Source organism: Lactuca sativa, chromosome 8, assembly GCF_002870075.4.
Source record: "Lactuca sativa cultivar Salinas chromosome 8, Lsat_Salinas_v11, whole genome shotgun sequence".
In the NCBI taxonomy this organism is placed as follows: Eukaryota; Viridiplantae; Streptophyta; class Magnoliopsida; order Asterales; family Asteraceae; genus Lactuca; species Lactuca sativa.
In genome coordinates, this window is record NC_056630.2 from 153,601,149 (window position 1) to 153,620,948 (window position 19,800).

The 19,800-nt window shown below is 39.5% G+C and overlaps 1 protein-coding gene and 1 pseudogene across 1 annotated transcript; both read left to right on the forward strand.

Annotated features, from left to right (window-relative positions):
• Positions 1–1,491: 1,491 nt before the first annotated feature.
• LOC111900122 (uncharacterized) lies at positions 1,492–4,829 on the forward strand. Its single transcript, XM_023895995.3, has 9 exons — positions 1,492–1,988; positions 2,623–2,772; positions 2,914–3,128; positions 3,287–3,357; positions 3,455–3,614; positions 3,764–3,941; positions 4,148–4,306; positions 4,388–4,476; positions 4,568–4,829. Exons 1-9 carry the CDS (start codon positions 1,649–1,651, stop codon positions 4,661–4,663), a joined length of 1,458 nt encoding a protein of 485 aa, XP_023751763.1. The 5' UTR covers positions 1,492–1,648; the 3' UTR covers positions 4,664–4,829.
• A 4,589-nt stretch (positions 4,830–9,418) lies between these two features.
• Positions 9,419–19,800, forward strand: part of LOC122195424 (glutamate receptor 1.4-like) — a 35,210-nt pseudogene continuing 24,828 nt past the window's right edge.

Genomic DNA, 19,800 nt, shown 5'->3' on the forward strand with positions numbered 1-19,800 from the left:
ATTATAGATGGAAAACTTTGCTAAAATTTTTAATTTTAACATAAATTAGAAACATATTATTATTTTTGACCCAATAACGAAACATAGTTTTATTTTAAACCCAAAACACCCACATACTTTTAACGATTAACGACCATTGGATTTCGTTGAAGGCTTATGTTGTAAATTTTAAACTATACCATATATTATTATTTATGTCTGCGTTTAGTTATTTTATCTCCTACAAATATAATAATATGATCTATATTAAAAAATAGAGTATGTGCCTTCGTTTGTGACAACATAGGCCGGATATATAAAAACTCTAAAATGAGATTTCATGACCAGAAAAAGCAACTCTTTGACATACATTGGAAATAAAAAATGGGTTAAATATTTCGAACCCACGTCACACTAAAGCGGTTAAAGTTTCAAAACAAGTTTAGATGTTACAGTGATTTGTAGTTAATATTTTGAATGATTAATTGCAATTTGCAATGAAATGACACATAATTGATTTATTAGTGTTTAGGGACAGAAAAAACGAATTAATTATGAATATTTAGTATCTTGATTAACAGTTAATGATTTTTTTGTTTGATCTGATAGCCGCAATGAAACTATTCAATGAAATAAATTAATTGCCGCTGAAAACTATTCGCTGCCGCTGCTTTGCGCGGGTAAACGGCTAGTTTGTGTGTGTGTGTGTGTGTGTGTATATATATATATATATATATATATATATATATATATATATATAGAGAGAGAGAGAGAGAGAGAGAGAGAGAGAGAGAGAGAGAGAGAGACGTTTCTGAAAAATTGAAAAAGATTACTTTTAGGAGGCGATAATATATTATAGAAAATGATGAAACACCTCTCACTAGGCTTTAAAGGAATTTATAAAATTAGTTGATTTTATTTCAAAAAGTCTTTAGTTTAAAAGTTACAAAATAATGATCCCAAATACCAAAATAAAAGTTATTAGTTTTTAAGAACGAAGTTTTGACAATTCCATATCATAACATACTTCAAATGTTAACATATAAACCGTGACCTTCAAAATATCATCGCTATCCGGTATGCATCATCCTTAGGTCTTCAATCTAAACATAGTGAAAATACCGAATGTTAACTCATTTAGAGTAAATAATTATGACAATCATTATTAGGAGTGACAATAGCAAGACATGATATACCATACTCAAATCCGAAACTAAAAAATGTACTCATACCGTCATACCCGATACCCCGACGAGTACCTTATCGAATGCCCCCATCGATTACACATAGGTTAGCACGTAGAAAATAGTGAATTATAAAGGTCAAAATTTGAGGTTAGATAACCATAAAATAATGAATTTTAAGGCTAGAATTTAGTTTTAATTTGATCCGAAGACTAAGAAATGACATGTATACAAATATAATGGTTAAATTAAATTTAAAACTAATAAAATGTCCGACTAGACATCCATTTAACGGTTGTAGTGTACAAAGAATATAAGCTGACATCATCTACAACCCTTAAGTTTCGTCACTGTCAATCCCTATTGAAAAATAGATCGTTGTTGCACTACCGGACGTGAAACCGGAGGAAGCATCTTCCCAATCAGCATATAGTCAATCCTACCGGAATAAACAATTAGCAAGTAGCAAACAAAAAGCTTAAAGAATGGCGTCTCTTTCACTTTCGATTTCACCAAACCCTGACCGCTTAATCGACGGTATCTTCGTCTCCCCTCGGAGGCAGTTGCTCCGTCGTGTTGCTATCAATTCAAGCCCCTCCGGCTTCAATTTTCTTACGAAATTAACGTCAGCTGAGAAACACAGGAGAAACAAAGTAGCTGCCGTCCGAATGTCGTCAATATCTCCTGCTTCGCACTCGTATGACGTCGTCGTAGTTGGCGCTGGAATAATTGGATTGAGTATCGCCCGGCAGCTTCTCATTGGTTCGCATTTGTCTGTCGCCGTGGTTGACGCCGCCGTCCCTTGTTCCGGCGCCACTGGTGCAGGTGCATTAACTGATTACCTCCTCCGTGATCTGTTAGTCTAGTTTATATCGTTTTAAGCACTGTTGATTATATACATCCGTTTGCTGATTTCTGTTACTGTTATGGCTAGTGTCACTGTTCAGTAAATACCAATTGATCACTGGAACTTGGTTCACTTATTACAGCCAACTTATTGAGCTTGGAATGAGTTAGATTTTAATGAAATAAAGAATTTTCTTCTGTATGAGATCTGATTGCAGTCTGAAATTCATCGTTATATGAACATACCAATCCTAAACGTTAACAGATTATGAAGAAACGAACCAGAGTTTAATTACCTCGATCATAGCTTATACTAACATCACAGCATCAAAGAGCTAGCTAATTGCTTCCAAAAGCTTCTATGCAAATTTGATGCCACTTTCTTGAATTCCAATCCCACTGTTGTTTCATGTTGGATTTAAATAACCAGTAATGATGGTGATGAACTTGGGTTGTTATTTGCTAAAGCATTTACAATACTTTGGTTAGGGAACTTATAAGAAGAAAGAAGACTTTGAATTTATGTGCTTGTGGAAATAACAACATTCTTCCTAAAGCATGATTCATATTATGATCTCATCACCATTCTAATTGACATTTGAATTTGTTTTAGGACAGGGCTATATATGGATGGTGCATAAGGTTCCAGGAAGTGAGAAATGGGAGCTAGCAATGAGAAGCCGTGAACTATGGGAGAAATTTGCAGAGGATATAAAGTATCAAGGAATGGATCCTCAAGAAGTTCTTGGCTGGAAGAAGACAGGTACACTACACATATCTCTCCTAAACACTCCCCTATCTTCTCATTTTCGAAGGGTATATAAGACATTTGACAAACTGTCAAACCCCAACACATCCCCTGTATATTAACACAATATTAATAGATTGGTATACACACAAACAGGAAGCTTGTTGGTTGGTAAAACCTCAGATGAAATGGCTGTATTGAAAGAGAAGGTAGATAAGCTATCTAAAGCTGGACTCAAGGCAGAGCTCTTGTCTATCATTGATTTAAAGGAAATAGAACCTGTTCTTGTAGTCGGAGAAGAAGGTGGGGCCGCCTTTCTACCCAATGATTACCAACTTGATGCTCGGCGTTCAGTTGCATATATAGAAAAGGTAAGCATCACTTCTTGACAGAGGGTAAATTGGTCATTTCTTTTATTCAAGCAATTCATTCAGTCCAAAAAAGAAACAAAACATTTTAAGTCAACTGTTCCTCAACAAATGTGTAATACAATTCAATTACTAAAAGAATCACTGAAAATATCACACAGGAGAACAGAAAGTATGCAAGTGAAGGAAGATATGGGGAGTATTACAATCAGCCAGTAACTGGTTTATTAAGGTAACACACTAAATATTTTTGCTGAAGACAACTTACAAAGCTCATTTTTTGAAGGGGTAAAGATGTCATTTTTTTTATAGATGATTCATCTTTTTAGGTCTGGCAATGGGGAGGTTGAAGCTGTTCAGACACCAAAATATTCATTGTATAGCAAGAAAGCCATAGTAATTTCCACTGGATGCTGGACAGGGTCTTTGATGCAAGACCTCATAAGGGATTCAGATATTAAATTAAATATCCCTGTAAAGCCTCGAAAGGTCCACTTTTTTTTTTTTTTTTTTTTTTTTTATAAACTTTTGATCTTTATAACAAGTTATTTGTGTCCATATCAAGGTTTCCAAAATCTTGGAAAAGTAAATAACATTCAAATTGAAAGATTTATTTATTTATTTTTTTGGGTTAACAGGGTCATCTACTGGTGATAGAGAATTTTAATTCCTTTAAATTAAACCATGGTTTAATGGAGGTAGGCTACATTGGTCATCAAGATGCAATTTTGCAACCTAATAATCTTGATTCTGGAGCTGAAACTTCATCCATTTCAATGACTGCAACAATGGATACACTTGGAAATCTTGTTCTTGGTAAGGACATTGTAAATGCAAGAAATAGCAACATACTTTATTATTTATTTTTTTCATATCAAGGCATTTTACTTTAAAAATTCTACCCAATATAACATCATACTTGAGTAGATTTTTCAAAGTATAATATGCTGTGATATAAAGTAATGAAAGTAAGATGCTATAATAAACAAATCACGTTTTGATTATAAGTTTGTTGTTTGCAGGAAGCAGCCGACAATTTGTTGGATTTAATACGGAAATAAATGAAGAAATTATTAATAAAATATGGGAACGTGCCAAAGAGTTCTTTCCTTCTTTAAGAGAATTATTACTAAAAGATTTGGAGAAAAACAGAGAAGTCAGAGTTGGGTTAAGACCCTATAGTAAGCATAATAGCAATTAACGTATTAAAATTCTTAAATTTGATTTAAATTGATTTAAATATATTTTTTTATTGGTTTCAGTGCCAGGTGGCAAGCCTATGATTGGGCCTGTTCCTGGATTGTCAAATGTATTCCTTGCTGCAGGACATGAGGGAGAAGGATTGACTCTGGTATTTAATTCATTTTATATTTTAATAGACTATTTTTTATGATCTGTTATTTAGAAATAATGAAACTTATGTTTTTGGTTGTTAATTACAGGCCCTTGGAACTGCTGAAATGGTTGCTGATATGGTTTTGGGTAATCCTAGCAAAGTTGATAATGCACCTTATGCATTACATGCTCATTGTTCTTGATAGCAGGTGATATTTTGTTAATGGGTGTGAGTTAAATGCAATAAATATTAAATAGCAATGTAATTTTGTTTGTTTTGTTTATTATAGCATCCTAGTTTCACTTCTTTCTGTTACAACATTGTACTTTGAAAATTTACCTAATTGTAGCAACGTTGTTTTTTGATAATTTTCTGCTACTAACACAACCTATTTAAATAGAAAAAACAATCATTAAATATGTCTAGATCATACCCATAAGGTCATAAATTCTAGGAAAAGTATGGGATGTAATCCTTCAATTCTCAAAGTGGACAAAATCATATTTGGGTAGAAAGTAATAAACATGGTTGACTTTTGAGGAGGTTTAATCATGTATTTTCTGATACGGTGTTAGTGGATTGGTTTACAAACTTGGTCCTCTGGTTTATTACTCGTTGTTTTGAGGATACATCAAAGGGTTTCTAGCCCAGCGGTGCGGTATCAGGTGATGTACTTTCTCTTTGAGGTCAAGGGTTCAAGTCCTGCTGTTGACATATGTGAAATTAGGTGTTAGTTTAGAAGTATATTATATTTGCCAGTTAAAAAAAATAAAAAACTAAAAAATTTGAGGATGCTTTCCATGTTTAAAGTCTTAAGTTTATCATTTTTGGTTTATCGTTTGCTAGAATATTTTGAAGTATTTTTAATTATGTAACATCACGGTGCTCAGGTACTTCTAAGTTCATCCATATAATTCTATTTCATGTCATTTTGGTCCCTAAGTCCAAAAAGTTATGTTTTGAAGTCCTAGTGGCAATTTCGTAAATATAACAGGAGGAGTATGTCATGCGTATATGTGTGTATGCTGGCACACACGTGCCCTAGTACACTGGGTGTACACTTATGTACGCGGGGCGAACTACCTTAAGGAGGAAAACCCTAATTTTTAGGGTTTGGGTGGTATTTAAGCAAAATTATGTCTCATCTTTCCTCACCTTTTCAGCCTCTACATCTGTAACGTCCCAAAATTCAAGACTAAAAATTTCTTTTAATAAAACATTACTTAAAGCAAAGTTATCAATCCAAAACATAATAAGAGTATTAATTTCCAAAACACATATTCGTTATCAGAGTAAACATTCCCAGGCTGTCTAATCTATGGTGTGTGTCATGCGATCACCCCGAGCTCTTCCCTCCGCTACCGGAAGTACCTGAAACCAAAATTGAAAACCGTAAGCACGAAGCTTAGTGAGTTCCCCACCCTACCATATACCATGCATAACCACATACTGTACATACTGGGCCACACCCGCTATCTTGGGATTTGGGGTTTCGCGTCCTGACTCGCCGAGTCCAAGAACAGACTCGTCGAGTCCAAGGCAATCTTCATCCTACTCGACGAGTTGTTCATCCCACTCGTCGACTTCCTCCTAATCTTCATGGTACTCGCCGAGTCCACTCAAAGGACTTGCCGAGTCCACTCAGATCTTCATACATGCAGAGGACTTTTAAGTCATGCATGGACTCCAAACTGTAGATCTACCCTTCCCAAGCCTATTCCTCACTTAAAGTTGCAAACTTTATGTGTAGAGAAGGAGATCTAGGCTAAATACACCATAAACTAGGGTTTAAGGCAAGGAGGCTCCATAATCAGCTCAAGGGCAGTTACTTTATGCTTCACAAGGCCAAAATGTGCTTAGATCCGAAGTAGCAACTCCAGATACGGCTTCTAACTCAAATGGATAACTAATCATGGCTAAAAAGCCCCAAAACTCACAACTAGAATAGATCTAAATGAAGGAAACGACTTAGTACCTTCAATAACTCAGAAAGGTTCCACAAACTCCAGATCTAAGGCCAATCCTTGAAGCTTCAATGATTCCCCTCTTTCTTCTTCCTTCAAATCGCCCAACAATGGCTTGGAAGCTTGAATGAGCAACAATGGGGCTTAGGGTTCGGTGTTCTGGGTGAAAGAGGCAGTAAAGGAACCCTAGGGGAGAGAATGAGACGTTTAAATAGGCTCCAAGTCCCGGATTTAGGTTTTCCTCGTTCAGACCAGACTCGCCGAGTCTCCTTGTCCGACTTGCCAAGTCGGTCACTTACTCCTTGACCCGGATCCCACTCGGACTCGCCGAGTTCCTCCTTGGACTTGTCGAGTCATCCCTTAAACTTAGGGTTTCCTTTCCTTTCTTGGCCTTCCTGACTTTGGGTGTTACAACTCTCCCCCACTTAAACTAAACTTCGTCCTCGAAGTTTGCTATGGCCAACCGCCTGCGATATGCTTCCAATACTTTACTAATTGATCCAACACCAGCTGCCTACCACCGCTGGTCTTTCGCCCGGTCACTCTGCCTAACATTAATCCTTGCGGATAATAATCTCGGCTCAACCCTGACCCTGAACATTCTGGAAACACAACTTACTCAACTGACAATCCTTCTGGTACTCTCCGAGTACTGCACTGAACCCATAGGGGTTCACCCCCCTCTTTCCTTGCGCGATTACCTTGCCTTCTCAAGGTGATGCTCCATAACCAACTATTTCCTCTGGCACTGTGAAGGTCCTATCTTCACCAATTCCATTACTCCCGCTACCTCCAATACGGGTCATTATCACCAATATCCACTGGGCATTTCTTTCTACTATAATTTGGTGTCGAGCACCCCACGATCAACTAACTGAATTTCACCATAGACTGCTTACCAGCACTGCTACTGACTAAAAATTTCTGCTATTCTTTATCTGCCTTCCGGATGAACTGAGACCACCCTGGTCCCTACCAATCTATCAATATCTGGATTACCGGCTCCCACCGGTCGCTAGTCCCAACACAAATCCTAGTCGCTCGCAGCGACTTCCGAAGAAACTTCGACCACCTATAACTGCTCAATCCATTCTGCCATTCAGGCACTACAATCCTGGGATCCCCGATCCCCTATCTTGACACTAAGGTCCCTACCAGGTCCCACCTGTGCTGCTAAAACTCACGGGCCTCGCCCACGGGTCTCACCCGCCTTTATCCTTCTAGTCCCACTTATCTAACCACTCTCGCTCGGGCCTCGCCCACGGGCCTTGACCAGTTGAATTTGACTTTGACCTTAACCAAGTTTGACCTTGAGGGTATTTTGGGTCTTTTGGGATTTTGATGGAATTGGTCACTTGGTGGAAATAGGTATCGGTTAGAGAGCTGAGATTCAGAGTCAGACCTCATCAGTTTTGTTCAGTTTGCGAGGTGAGTTTTCCTCACTGTATTTTTGGTTCGAAGGCACCAAGGCCGGCCCCTTTGGATTGTTATCCTGGTTTATCGCATGTTTGTATGTTGTAGTGATCTGTTAGATATGTATCATGGTATATAGGATGATGCTATGCTTAGTGATTTGTTAGATCTGTATGACTGTCAATATATGCTAGCTATTGCTTGATATGGCATATGTTGGTATGTGATGGTATGTTGGGTTAAGGCGGTCCTGCTATGTGCTCAAGGCCAAGAGACCCAGGGCGTCCAAGATAGACTGTAGGCCTGTGGGGCGTACCAGTCAAGTTGAAGGTCCGGTGAGACGAACAATCATGCTGAAGGTTCTGTGAGCGTTTCAGATAGACTGTAGGCCGGTAGGGCGTTCCAGTCAGACGGAAGGCTCTGTATGCATGCTATTTGCCTTTATTATTGTAGTTATGTGTTATGTTCGTACTTTAGGGTAACTCACTAAGCTTTAGGTTTATAGTTTTGGGTTATATTTTAGGTATCTCAGATGACCGCGGGAAGGCGAAGGCGTGATCGTACACCTCCTCATATTTTTGAAAACTATATTGTAAAAAATGATAATTTGTGGATTGTTTTTAAAAGTTTAAATTTTTCATGAATTTTGTGGATGTTACAAGTTGGTATCAGAGTCTTGGTTTGGGTGAATTGGAGGAACACTTGTGTGAGTCCAGTCTCAAACTAAGGAAAATGATTTTTAAAGCAATTTTTAAATGATTTTCAAAATAATCAAGGAGGATGTGATGTGTACAATCAACCGGAGCTAGTAAGTAAACCCCAAATTACCACATAGTTAATTGAGATTATGCTATGATATGTTAGAACAACATACTAGTAATAAGATATGCATCTTCAAAAACTATATGATAGAATTGCCTGATATATGATGTCTTATCTCTTATAGAATACTTGATTGATTGTTGTATGACTCTTTCGCGTGTGAATTGACTATTGAGTGCATACGCTAAGTCACATGCTACATGGTTTAAATGATCTTAGGATAAGAGATTTGGTCATGCTGTGCAACTCTTGTTTGAGTCCAACTGTTGTAGGATTGAATCTTTCACTTTAAGATTGTTTAAGCTGTGCGGCATGTTATTGTATTCATGCGATAGTTATCTGATACCAATGGAGTGTCGTGTGACAGTTAGTGATAGGGTGAGTTGTGTGGGGTCAGCCGGCCAGTTGCGTTATGTTTAGTGTTCCTCTAGGAAGTGAGGATGGAGCGCATGTGTATGACGAGTGTTTGACATGAGTTTATGAGCGTGCTAGTGCATATCCTTAAGGTTTTTTTTGATGATTCTCTGAGACAAATACGGGTAGGTGTGGAAGGTAGTATGTGCCCGTACTACTGAAAGCACATGACCCGTACATGTAACAAGGAAGTCACAACCCCTAGGACTTTGTTGGGAGTTGGTTCCCCTGTTATGATATGCATGTTATCTGATATCTCCCTGGTATATTTTCAGTATGGTGATGACGAGACTGGATCGGGAGCTAGCAATTAGGGTGGGCCAGCTGTGTCTGAGGACATGATTATGGAGATTCTCCATGAGGAGGTTGTGACTATTGTCCGGAGGCAGATACCAGAGCTTTTTGGGTCTATCAAGATCGCGATGATGGAGTTTTTTGACAACAAATATGCTGTTTTGTCTAAGGCTGTTGTTGTTACAGTCACCACAACCTTCGCGGCTGTAGGGATTGGTGTTAGGCGGGTTTATAAGTATCGGGACTTTAAAAATATGAAGCCCCTGGCTTTTGATGGAGTTCAGGACCCGATCATAGCCATGAGGTGGCTATCTAATGTTGAGGGATGCTTTTTCAACTGCTCTTGCCCAGCTGACCAGAAGGTCAAGTGCGCTCTGAACCTTTTGAGGTCCAGAGCGAAGGATTGGTGGAGACGTATTATAGGATCATATTCTGCTGAGCAGAGAGCTGCTGTGTCTTGGGAGCAGTTCTCAGAGATATTCCGTACTAGATAAGTAGGTGGAGCGTAAGAGGTTGGCCCATGACTTTTTGGACCCGAGGCAAGGGACTGAGTTGGTTATGGAGATCACTAGGATGTTCACAGAAAGGGCCATGTTTTGCCATGACTTTGCTTCTGAGCAGGCTCAAATGACCCGTTACTTGAGCATGCTCAAGACGGATATTATGCAGTATGTTTCCACCCAACGATATGATTCTTTATTGGAGATGCAGGAGGCCGCCAGACGGCGTGAGATTGAGATAGAGCTTCAGACAAGACAGCAAAGATCGGCCCCGACGCAGTCGCAGCCAACGCCAAAGTGGTTTAAGGCCGTTGGTTTTAGATCTGAGATTCAGAGAGACCGCACTTGTGGGAAGTGCAGTAAGGTTCATGATGGGGCCTGTCGATCAGGAGATATGTGCCATGAATGTGGCAACAAGGGGCATTATGCGAGGGATTGTCGTCAGCCGGTCCAACTCCGAGTTTCATGATTTGCTATCATTGTGATTAGGTTGGCCATGCGAATGTGAACTGTCCATTGCTCGCCGTTAAGCCGTCGCAGGCCTCGACGCCAACTGTTTTGAGGATCACCGATGGGCGCCAGGGGAGGGTGGATCCCCCGAGGGCTCGAGGTCGCGTTTTTCAGGTCACTATCGAGGAGGCCAGAACGGCTCCAGATGTTGTGACTGATATGTTTTTATCCATTATTCTGTTGATTATGTTTTGTGTTATGCTTATATATGTACCTCTATTAGGTATGTTCCTAGTGAACTCTTTGCATGCTCTTGTGTTGTTTGAATCAGGTGCATTTCAGTCCTTTGTATCTTGTTCATTCAGTAGAGAGTTTGATGCCTATTTGGTAGTTAAAGTGTCCGTTGCGGGTTTCTATCGCCAACGAACACGAGGTTTCTACGTCATCTGTGTATCATGGTTGTGTTTTGGAGATCTTCGGAGTGCCTTATCCGATCGATCTGATCCCTATTCCTATGGGGGATGTCTGTGTGATGGTGGGTATGGACTGGCAGAGTCGGCTTAGTGCCATGATAGACTATGAGGGCTAACGGGTGGTAGTTCGAACCTAAGTGGGGGAGAACTGGTTATTTATGGAGAGGGCACCAGGTTTGGTTCAAGGTTTTGTTCGACAGCGAGGGTATCATCAATATATTCAGCATGAGTGTGCATGTTATTTGGCTTATATGGTTGACACTGGGGTTGGAGACCAAATTTCAATTTCAGAGGTCCTAGTGGTTAGGGAGTTTGCTGATGTATTCATGGAGGAGTTGCTCAGTGTGCCACCCGAGAGGCAGGTCGAGTTCAGGATTGACCTTGGGCCAAGTGCGGCCCTGTTTGCCAAGGCGTTGTACCGCTTGGCACTGCCTGAGATGCAGGAGTTGTCATCTCAGTTGCAGGAGCTGCTAGGGACATAGATCATCAAAACGAGCAGTTCTCCGTGGGGAGCGCCAATAATGTTCGTCAAGAAGAAGGAAGGTTCACACCGGATGTGCATTTATTACCGTGAGTTGATGTTGGAATAATGTCTAAGGCTGTAACTATATTTGGCAAGTATTTGACCCGGTTGAGCATGGTCCTTTTGGGTTGCCTTCACCATAGCAACTTGACATGATGATTTATAATGAGAGAAGAAATATTATTAATATATTATGAGAATAATATAAGGAATAATAATATTGTTATTTGATTAATATAAGTCATAAATTAATTAGGAATTAATTTGGTGACTTAAAGAGGTTAATTGAATAAAGGGGCATAAACTGTCAAATGTGTGATAGTTGTATTTTGGGCTATGAATCTTTATGGATGTGAGAGTGGACGATTTTAGGGTTTGAAGAAACCTAGAAATCGTCCAAGGCCTAGTCAATAGGGATTATTGGATTGCTTAGGGCCTAAGTTATTCATATAGGGTTTAAGGTGTAACCCTAGTAGCTCATAGTATATATAGACCCATTGGGTGGAGGAAATCGACACTCATGCAAGGCAAGAAACCCTAGAGCCGATTTTCTCACCCTCATCTCTCTCTATTATCATCCTCTTGCTAGTTGGTGTTTGTAAGCCATTAGAGGAGTGACAATTGTGACTCTAAGCTCCAAAGACAAGAAGATTCAAGCAAGCAACTCAAGGTATTCCTTTAGATCTGATTTCATATGTTATAATTTGAATGTTTACACTAGATCTATCAATATAAGTCTTGGATACATTGCATGTTCAATTAGAGAAACCTAGATCCAAGCATTAGGGTTTGCATGTGCACATAGGAAAGTTCTTATGGCTCAAACCCATCAGTGGTATCAGAGACTTGATTGATTTCTATTGAATTGATGCATTGGTTGATTGCTTGTTGATTGCAAAACTCGATTTTGTCCATCTGCCTAATGAACTCGGCGAGTTCCATAGTGGAGTCGGCGAGTAGGCCTCAACTCGGCGAGTCCATTGTGGTACTCGGCGAGTTCGAGCGTCAGATGGAGCTAGTTTTGGGATTTCTTGCTGTTTTTCTTATGGAAACTTGCCTTAATCTTTATAGGTCAATAAAATTCGAATTTTAACATATATGTGAGTATATTCTTGACCTAACAAAAGATATTTACCAATTAGTTGAATAATAATTTCCTTATATGATATTAATTGATTATTTTAATTAAATTGGTGAATTGTTTTGCAAGATACATTTAAATAAATCAAATATCGATAATTATGAGATTAAATGGTTAATTTAAATTATTTGTTATTTGATCCCTTATGTTTTGAAAAGTTTAAAACTAATCCTCAAGTTTTGAAATTTAGTTTTGTGATTAAAAGTTTAATTTGGACAATTTAAATTTCAAACCCTAGAATTTTACAAAGTTTAAAATTCAACCCTATACTAATATAATATTACAAGACTAATATATATATATATATATATATATATATATATATATATATATATATATATATATATATAATTAAAATTCTATTCTTACCGTTAGTAGGCCTCATTCACGAAGCCGGTCTATAAGGTGGGTATAAGGTTGCTGCCTATAAAATTACGCTTAATGGGTGTACACTCACACCCACCGCTTGCTTGATCGGTGGAGGGTTGTTAGCCGAACGGGTATGATCGGGAAACCCTATCTCCTCATTAAAAGTATAATATTAAAATACAAAGTAACTAGATGTTTTTCAAATTCCCAATCCTAGTTACTTTAGGAAAAGTGAATTGATGCAAACCCATGAAATTACACTTTGTACCCTTGCTAAGAAGTTAGTGGAGCGTGTGTGGTTTACTGGCACACTAATTGGTTCTAAGCAAAGGAGGCAAAGAGTGATTCATTGTTTATCATGGTTCGATGGAGTGTGTGTGGTTTACCGACACATCGAATAGGTGATTGTAACATTGAAGGCACCGTGTGGATTTGCATGGTTATTCACACCCACTTTGTGATCCTTAGCATCCCAGTCACAAACGAGAGGGGCATATCGAGATTTAAACATGCCATTGAAAAGTTCAATGAATCTCATCGAAATCTAGGAATTCTAAATTCACTTAAAACTTAAGGTTATGTTTTCATGGTGGAGAATTAGTGAATCGTCATTCACTTACCTTCAAATTGTTTGCACGTTGGATTACGGCATCCCTTTTCTAATGTGTAAATAATGTTGTTGGATTCTAGCCCTAATTTTTCATATTGGGTGATAATTAGGGATTCAATTCTAATCAAACTTTTTCCTTTTCTACTTGTAGATGTCGAACGCAAACAACGCTGCTGCTAGCTCGTTCACGTTAATGAGCCTTTGCTAAAATGTGACTTTCGATGGAACGAACTTTAGCGAATGGATAAGATACATTCGCACGATTGCTCGCTACGAGGACAAGGAGTATGTCCTTGACGAGAAGCTTGAAAAGAGCAATCTAGAAATCGCTACTCTGACTGAAATGACTGCTTTTGAGACTCATGAGCGTGATGCAACGAAAGTTCATTGCATCATGATAGTCACAATGAATGTCGAATTCCAAAAGTCCTATGAGGACATGTATCCGTACGAGATGCATCAAGACTTATTGGAGAGATACCATCAAAACGCGAGGCAGGAACGTTACGAGATCTTCACTAACCTGATCAATACTAAAATGGGAAATGGAGAATCTCTAACCGTACACTTGCAAAAGATGCAAACGTATGTCGATCGTCTTCGCAAGTTGAATGTCGACTTTGGGGAAGACTTGGCTATCGACATGGTACTTCATTCCTTGCCTCCGTGTTACAACCAATTTAGGATGACCTACCACATGAACAAGGAAGAGGTCACCCTAAGCAAGCTCCAAGGGCTCTTAAGGGTTGCTGAGAGCAACCTTAAGGACAAGTCTGTTGCACAAACTCCCAATCCACCCGCTGCTCCAGTTTTGGCTATAGGGCAGGGAAGGGGAAAAAAGAGGAAGGCTCCGTCGAAGAGCCACCGCAAGGGAAAGTCCTGAAATGGTTCCTCTTCTAGCGGGACCAAGGTTGATCCTGCTAAACCCAACCCTAACCCGAAGGAGGCAGAGTGTCACCATTGCCACAAAATAGGGCATTGGAAAAGAAGCTGCCCAGAATATCTACAAGCCATCAAGGATGGAAAGATCAAGCCGTCTTTCGCAGGTATTTACACAATTAAATCTAATGATACATCTCATGCTATTTCTTGGGTTCTTGATACCGGGTGTGGTTACCACATTTGTTCTGAATTGCAGGGACTAAGAAGAAATAGGGATGTGGAGCATGGAAGAATAAATCTAATCATGGGAAATAGAAGATCGTCGCCTGTTACCAAGATTGGAGTGTATTCTTTAGTGCTTAGTAATGGATTAAGTTTAGATTTGAATAATTGTTGCTACTCGCCAGATATGGCAAGAAACATCATTTCATTTCATGGTTTGTTTAGACAAGGATTTAGATATTCGTTTAATAATGAGAATGGTTCGATTTATGCTTATCTAAATGGTGTTTTATATTTTGAAGCAATGCCTTGTAATGGAATTTATGAGACTGTTATGATTGTAGATAACTTAGGAAATGATGTTTTATGCATGGATTCTTCCAATGGTATGGATAAATCATGTTTGTGGCATTGTCGTCTTGGACATGTCAACAAGAAGCGCATAGCCCAACTCCAAAAGGATGGAGTGTTGGAGTCATTCGACCTTAGGGAAGATGACACGTGTGAGTCTTGTTTGCTTGGAAAGATGACCAAGTCACCCTTCATTGGTACTTGTGAGAGGGGTGAGGGTTTATTGGATCTCATAAATACCGATGTATGTGGACCCTTTAGATCCACCACAAAGGATGTGAACCGCTTTTATGTGACTTTCATCGATGATTATAGTAGATATGGGCATATTTACTTGATCAAGCACAAGTCAGAAACGTTTGAAAAGTTCAAAGAATTCAAACATGAAGTGGAGAATCAATTGGGTAGGAAAATCAAGATGTTTCGATCCGATCGAGGAGGAGAGTACCTAAGTCTTGAATTCCACGACTATCTCAAAGAATGCAGAATAGTTTCGCAATTGACGCCACCTAGGACACCACAGTTGAATAGTGTGGAAGAAAGGTGTAATCGAACCTTATTAGACATGGTTCGTTCTATGATGAGTCGTGCTTCACTACCTATCTCATTCTGGGGGTATGCCTTAGAGACTGTCGCCCATATCCTTAATCGAGTGCCTACTAAAAAGGTTGCCAAAACACCTCACGAGATGTGGACAGGGAAAGATCACTCGTTGGCACATATCAAGGTTTGGGGTTGCGAGGCTTTCGTAAGAAGAGATACTCACGACAAGCTCGAACCTCGTAGTGAGCGATGTATTTTCATCGGCTACCCGTAGGAATCCTTTGGATATCTCTTCTATAGACCGAATGACAATGTTGTCTTCGTTGCGAGGAGAGGGGTTTTCCGAGAGCGAGAACTCATAAGCCAAGGAGACAGTGGGAGGCAGATCGAACTTGAAGAGATTCAAGAATCGAGTGATGAAGGAACCTCTACCGCTGACACTCAACCCGAGGAGGAAACTCCGGTTGAACCAATTGACGAGTCCTTACCTCTTAGATGTTCCAAAAGAGTTAGAGTTCAACCCCAGTTTTATGGTTTTCATATTACTACTGAAGGGGAAACGTATATTAGTGATGGTACACTAATAAATCTAGATGAACCTAATAGCTATAAGGAAGCCATGGCAGGCCCAGAGTCTGCAAAATGGAAAGAGGCAATGGACAGCGAGACTCAATCCATGTATGACAACCAAGTTTGGAATTTTGTTGATAATGTGCTCGGACGTAAGACCGTTGGGTGCAAATGGATCTTCAAGAAGAAGACTGATGTGGATGGGAATGCACACACATATAAGGCGCAATTGGTTGCGAAGGGATTTACTCAAACTCCCGGAGTTGACTATGATGAGACCTTCTCACCAGTTGCGAAAATAAAGTCTATTAGGGTAATGTTGGCCATAGCTGCATTTCATGATTATGAGATATGGCTGATGGATGTCAAGACCGCTTTCCTTAATGGGAAGTTGGCTGAGGATGTTTACATGGCTCAGCCAGAGGGTTTTCTCGATACGAAGCATCCAAATAGAGTGTGAAAGCTTGAGAAGTCCATTTATAGGCTTAAGCAAGCGTCTCGCAGATGGAATCTTTGCTTTGATGAGAAAGTCAAAGAGTTTGGATTTGTACGAAGCGAAGATGAATCATGTGTATATGTCAAAGCCAGTGGGGGTATAGTTAGCTTCTTCGTTTTGTATGTCGATGACATACTACTCATAGGAAACGACGTCCCGACACTGCAGGAGGTTAAGTCCTGGCTCGGGAAGTGCTTCGCTATGAAGGACCTCAGAGAGGCTTCCTATATCTTTGGAATAAGGATAGTGAGAGAACGAAGTAAGAGACTAATAGGACTTAGTCAGAACACTTACTTAGATAAAGTACTGAAACGTTTTAGTATGGAAAATTTGAAGAAGGGAGAATTACCGATACAAAGCAATGCCAAGTTGAGTAAGACTCAAAGTCCGAGTACAGAAGTCGAGATAGCAAAGATGAGCCGAGTACCTTATGCTTCCACAGTTGGCTCAATCATGTATGCTATGACTTGTACTCGCCCTGATGTAGCCTTTGCTTTGAGCATGGTCAGTAGATATCAAGGGAACCCTGGCAGAGCTCATTGGATTGCGGTCAAGAATATCCTTAAGTACCTTCGGAGGACCAAGGAATGGTTTTTAGTCTTCAGAGGGATTGATGACTTAAAGGTGCGAGGGTATAGTGACGCCAACTTCCAGACCGACAGGGACAACTACCGTTCGCAGTCGGGCTGGGTCTTTACTCTGAATGGAGGAGCAGTAACTTGGAAAAGTTCCAAGCAGGAAACCGTAGCTGATTCAACGTGCCAATCAGAGTACATTGCAGCGAGCAAAGCATCAAAGGAGGCAATATGGTTGAAGAACTTCATTGGTGATCTTGGAGTTGTACATTCCATAAAGGAGTCTATGGAAATTTTCTGTGATAATGAAGGAGCGGTTGCCTTGACCAAGGAACCGAGGGATCATGGTAGATCTCGTCATATCGACATAAAATATCACTTTATTAGACATCGAGTAGAAGAAGGACATCTCGTGGTTAAGAGGATATCATCAGAAGATAACCCAGCAGATCCGCTTACGAAGGGACTGAGTAGGGTTAAGCACTTGCAGCATGCTAGGAGTATTGGGCTGAAGGATGATATTAGTTTAGATTAGATAGTTTTAGAAACTTATAATAGATAAATGTAATTGACATTTGATGATTAAATAAAGGAGTATTATTTATAAGTAAAGTTACTGTCTTATGTTAATTGTTTAACTATTGTTTCACTTTGCATGTTTTGACTTCCTGAATAATTGAGTTATTAAGAATAATCGAATTATTCGAATGGTCCACAATCGTTCATATGTTGGAAGTAGATATGAAAGAAGATTGTCATGAATTGGTATGTAGATTATCTGAATGGTATTAGACATAGCAAAAGGTTGCTACAACGTTCATGAGTGCTTATGAACTAGTTTTGAGCATTGGAACAAACCCGCGTTTGCTGGAATCACTTTAAGGTATATATGTATATTGTAAGTGATCGCAAGATGACAATATCATATGGTCTTAAAACCTAGATATATGGTTTGTTATTTGTTAATTGGTTGTACATTGATGATGCGAAACCGCGTCAGTAAATTGATGTTATAAAACGCATTGTTGTGTATGATTGATTGGCGAATAAGTAAATGCATATAAGTCGAAGTTTATTTGTTACTTTTATCCTAAGAGGGTAAAAGCGATATCTCGGCCGATCGATGATTTGATTTGACTTATGTGCCGGGCCCGGTCAGAACTAAATTGATGTGTTCGATTAAGTTTTATGTCGAATAAATCTGAGATCGAGAAACTAAATGCTAGACTATGATAATGTCCGCATGATATCTGAACAGAGGATTGTACGATCCCTTATCTAAAGGACAGGACTGATAAGATCAGAGTTTGACAGCGTCTTTGAGAGCTACGATTGCTAATCGGATTGTGCTTGTGTATATAGTTACCGGTCTTATCCAAGTGGGAGACTGTTGGAATAGTGTCTAAGGCTATAACTATATTTGGCAAGTATTTGACCCGGTTGAGCATGGTCCTTTTGGGTTGCCTTCACCATAGCAACTTGACAGGATGATTTATAATGAGAGAAGAAATATTATTAATATATTATGAGAATAATATAAGGAGTAATAATATTGTTATTTGATTAATATAAGTCATAAATTAATTAGGAATTAATTTGGTGACTTAAAGAGGTTAATTGAATAAAGGGGCATAAACTGTCAAATGTGTGATAGTTGTATTTTGGGCTATGAATCTTTATGGATGTGAGAGTGGACGATTTTAGGGTTTGAAGAAACCTAGAAATCGTCCACGGCCTAGTCTATAGGGATTATGGGATTGCTTAGCGCCTAAGTTATTCAATTAGGGTTTAAGGTGTAACCCTAGTAGCTCATAGTATATATAGACTCATTGGTTGGAGGAAATCGACACTCATGCAAGGCAAGAAACCCTAGAGACGATTTTCTCACCCTCCTCTCTCTCTATTATCATCCTCTTGCTAGTTGGTGTTTGTAAGCCATTAGAGGAGTGACAATTGTGACTCTAAGCTCCAAAGACAAGAAGATTCATGTAACACCCAAGATCAGAAAGGCCAAGAAAAGGAAAGAAACCCTAAGTCAAGGAGTGGACTCGTCGAGCCCAGGGAGGAACTCGACGAGTCGGAGCGGGATCCGGGGGATCGAGTAAGTGACCAACTCGGCGAGTCGGCTCGTGAACTTGGCGAGTTGGGTCTGAATGAGGAAAACCCTAAATCCGAGACTTGGAGCCTATTTAAACGTCTCATTCTCCTCCCTAGGGTTCCTTTACGGCCTCTCTACCCCAGAACACCAAACCCTAGCCACCATATCCGTTTTTGAGCTAGATCTTGCCTTGAAGAGTGCATTAAAGCTTGAAGAAGGAAGAAAGACCTTGGAGGTGCAAGAAGGGACTGTAGATCCGGGTTTGGGAAGACATTTCAGACCAATTGGAGGTAATAAGCTGTTGCTTGAACTCCCTTTTGCACGTAGATCTATTCTCATGTGTGAGTTTTGGACATTTTTGGCATGATAAGTAACCATTTCGAGCTAGAGGTCCAGATTTGAGGTTGCTACCTCAGATCCATGCTTGTTTTGGTCTAGAATCCCCTAAAGTATCAGCCCTTGGTATGTTGGAGAAGTATGTTTGCCATAAACCCTAGTTTGAATGTGTTTTGAGCCTAGATCTCTTTAGCTACACGTAAAGTTTTCCACTTTACATGAGGAATAGGCCTTAGAAGTATGGATCTATGAGTTGGAACCCCTGTTTGGCTCGAAAAGCCACTGCATGGATT

Excerpts from the sequence above, each read along its gene's own strand:
- LOC111900122 (XM_023895995.3), top strand. The coding sequence starts at position 1,649 with ATGGCGTCTCTTTCACTTTCGATTTCACCAAACCCTGACCGCTTAATC. Across the intron at positions 3,129-3,286 it reads CAGTTGCATATATAGAAAAG|GAGAACAGAAAGTATGCAAG; the intron begins GTAAGCATCACT and ends AATATCACACAG. Across the intron at positions 3,615-3,763 it reads TCCCTGTAAAGCCTCGAAAG|GGTCATCTACTGGTGATAGA; the intron begins GTCCACTTTTTT and ends TTGGGTTAACAG.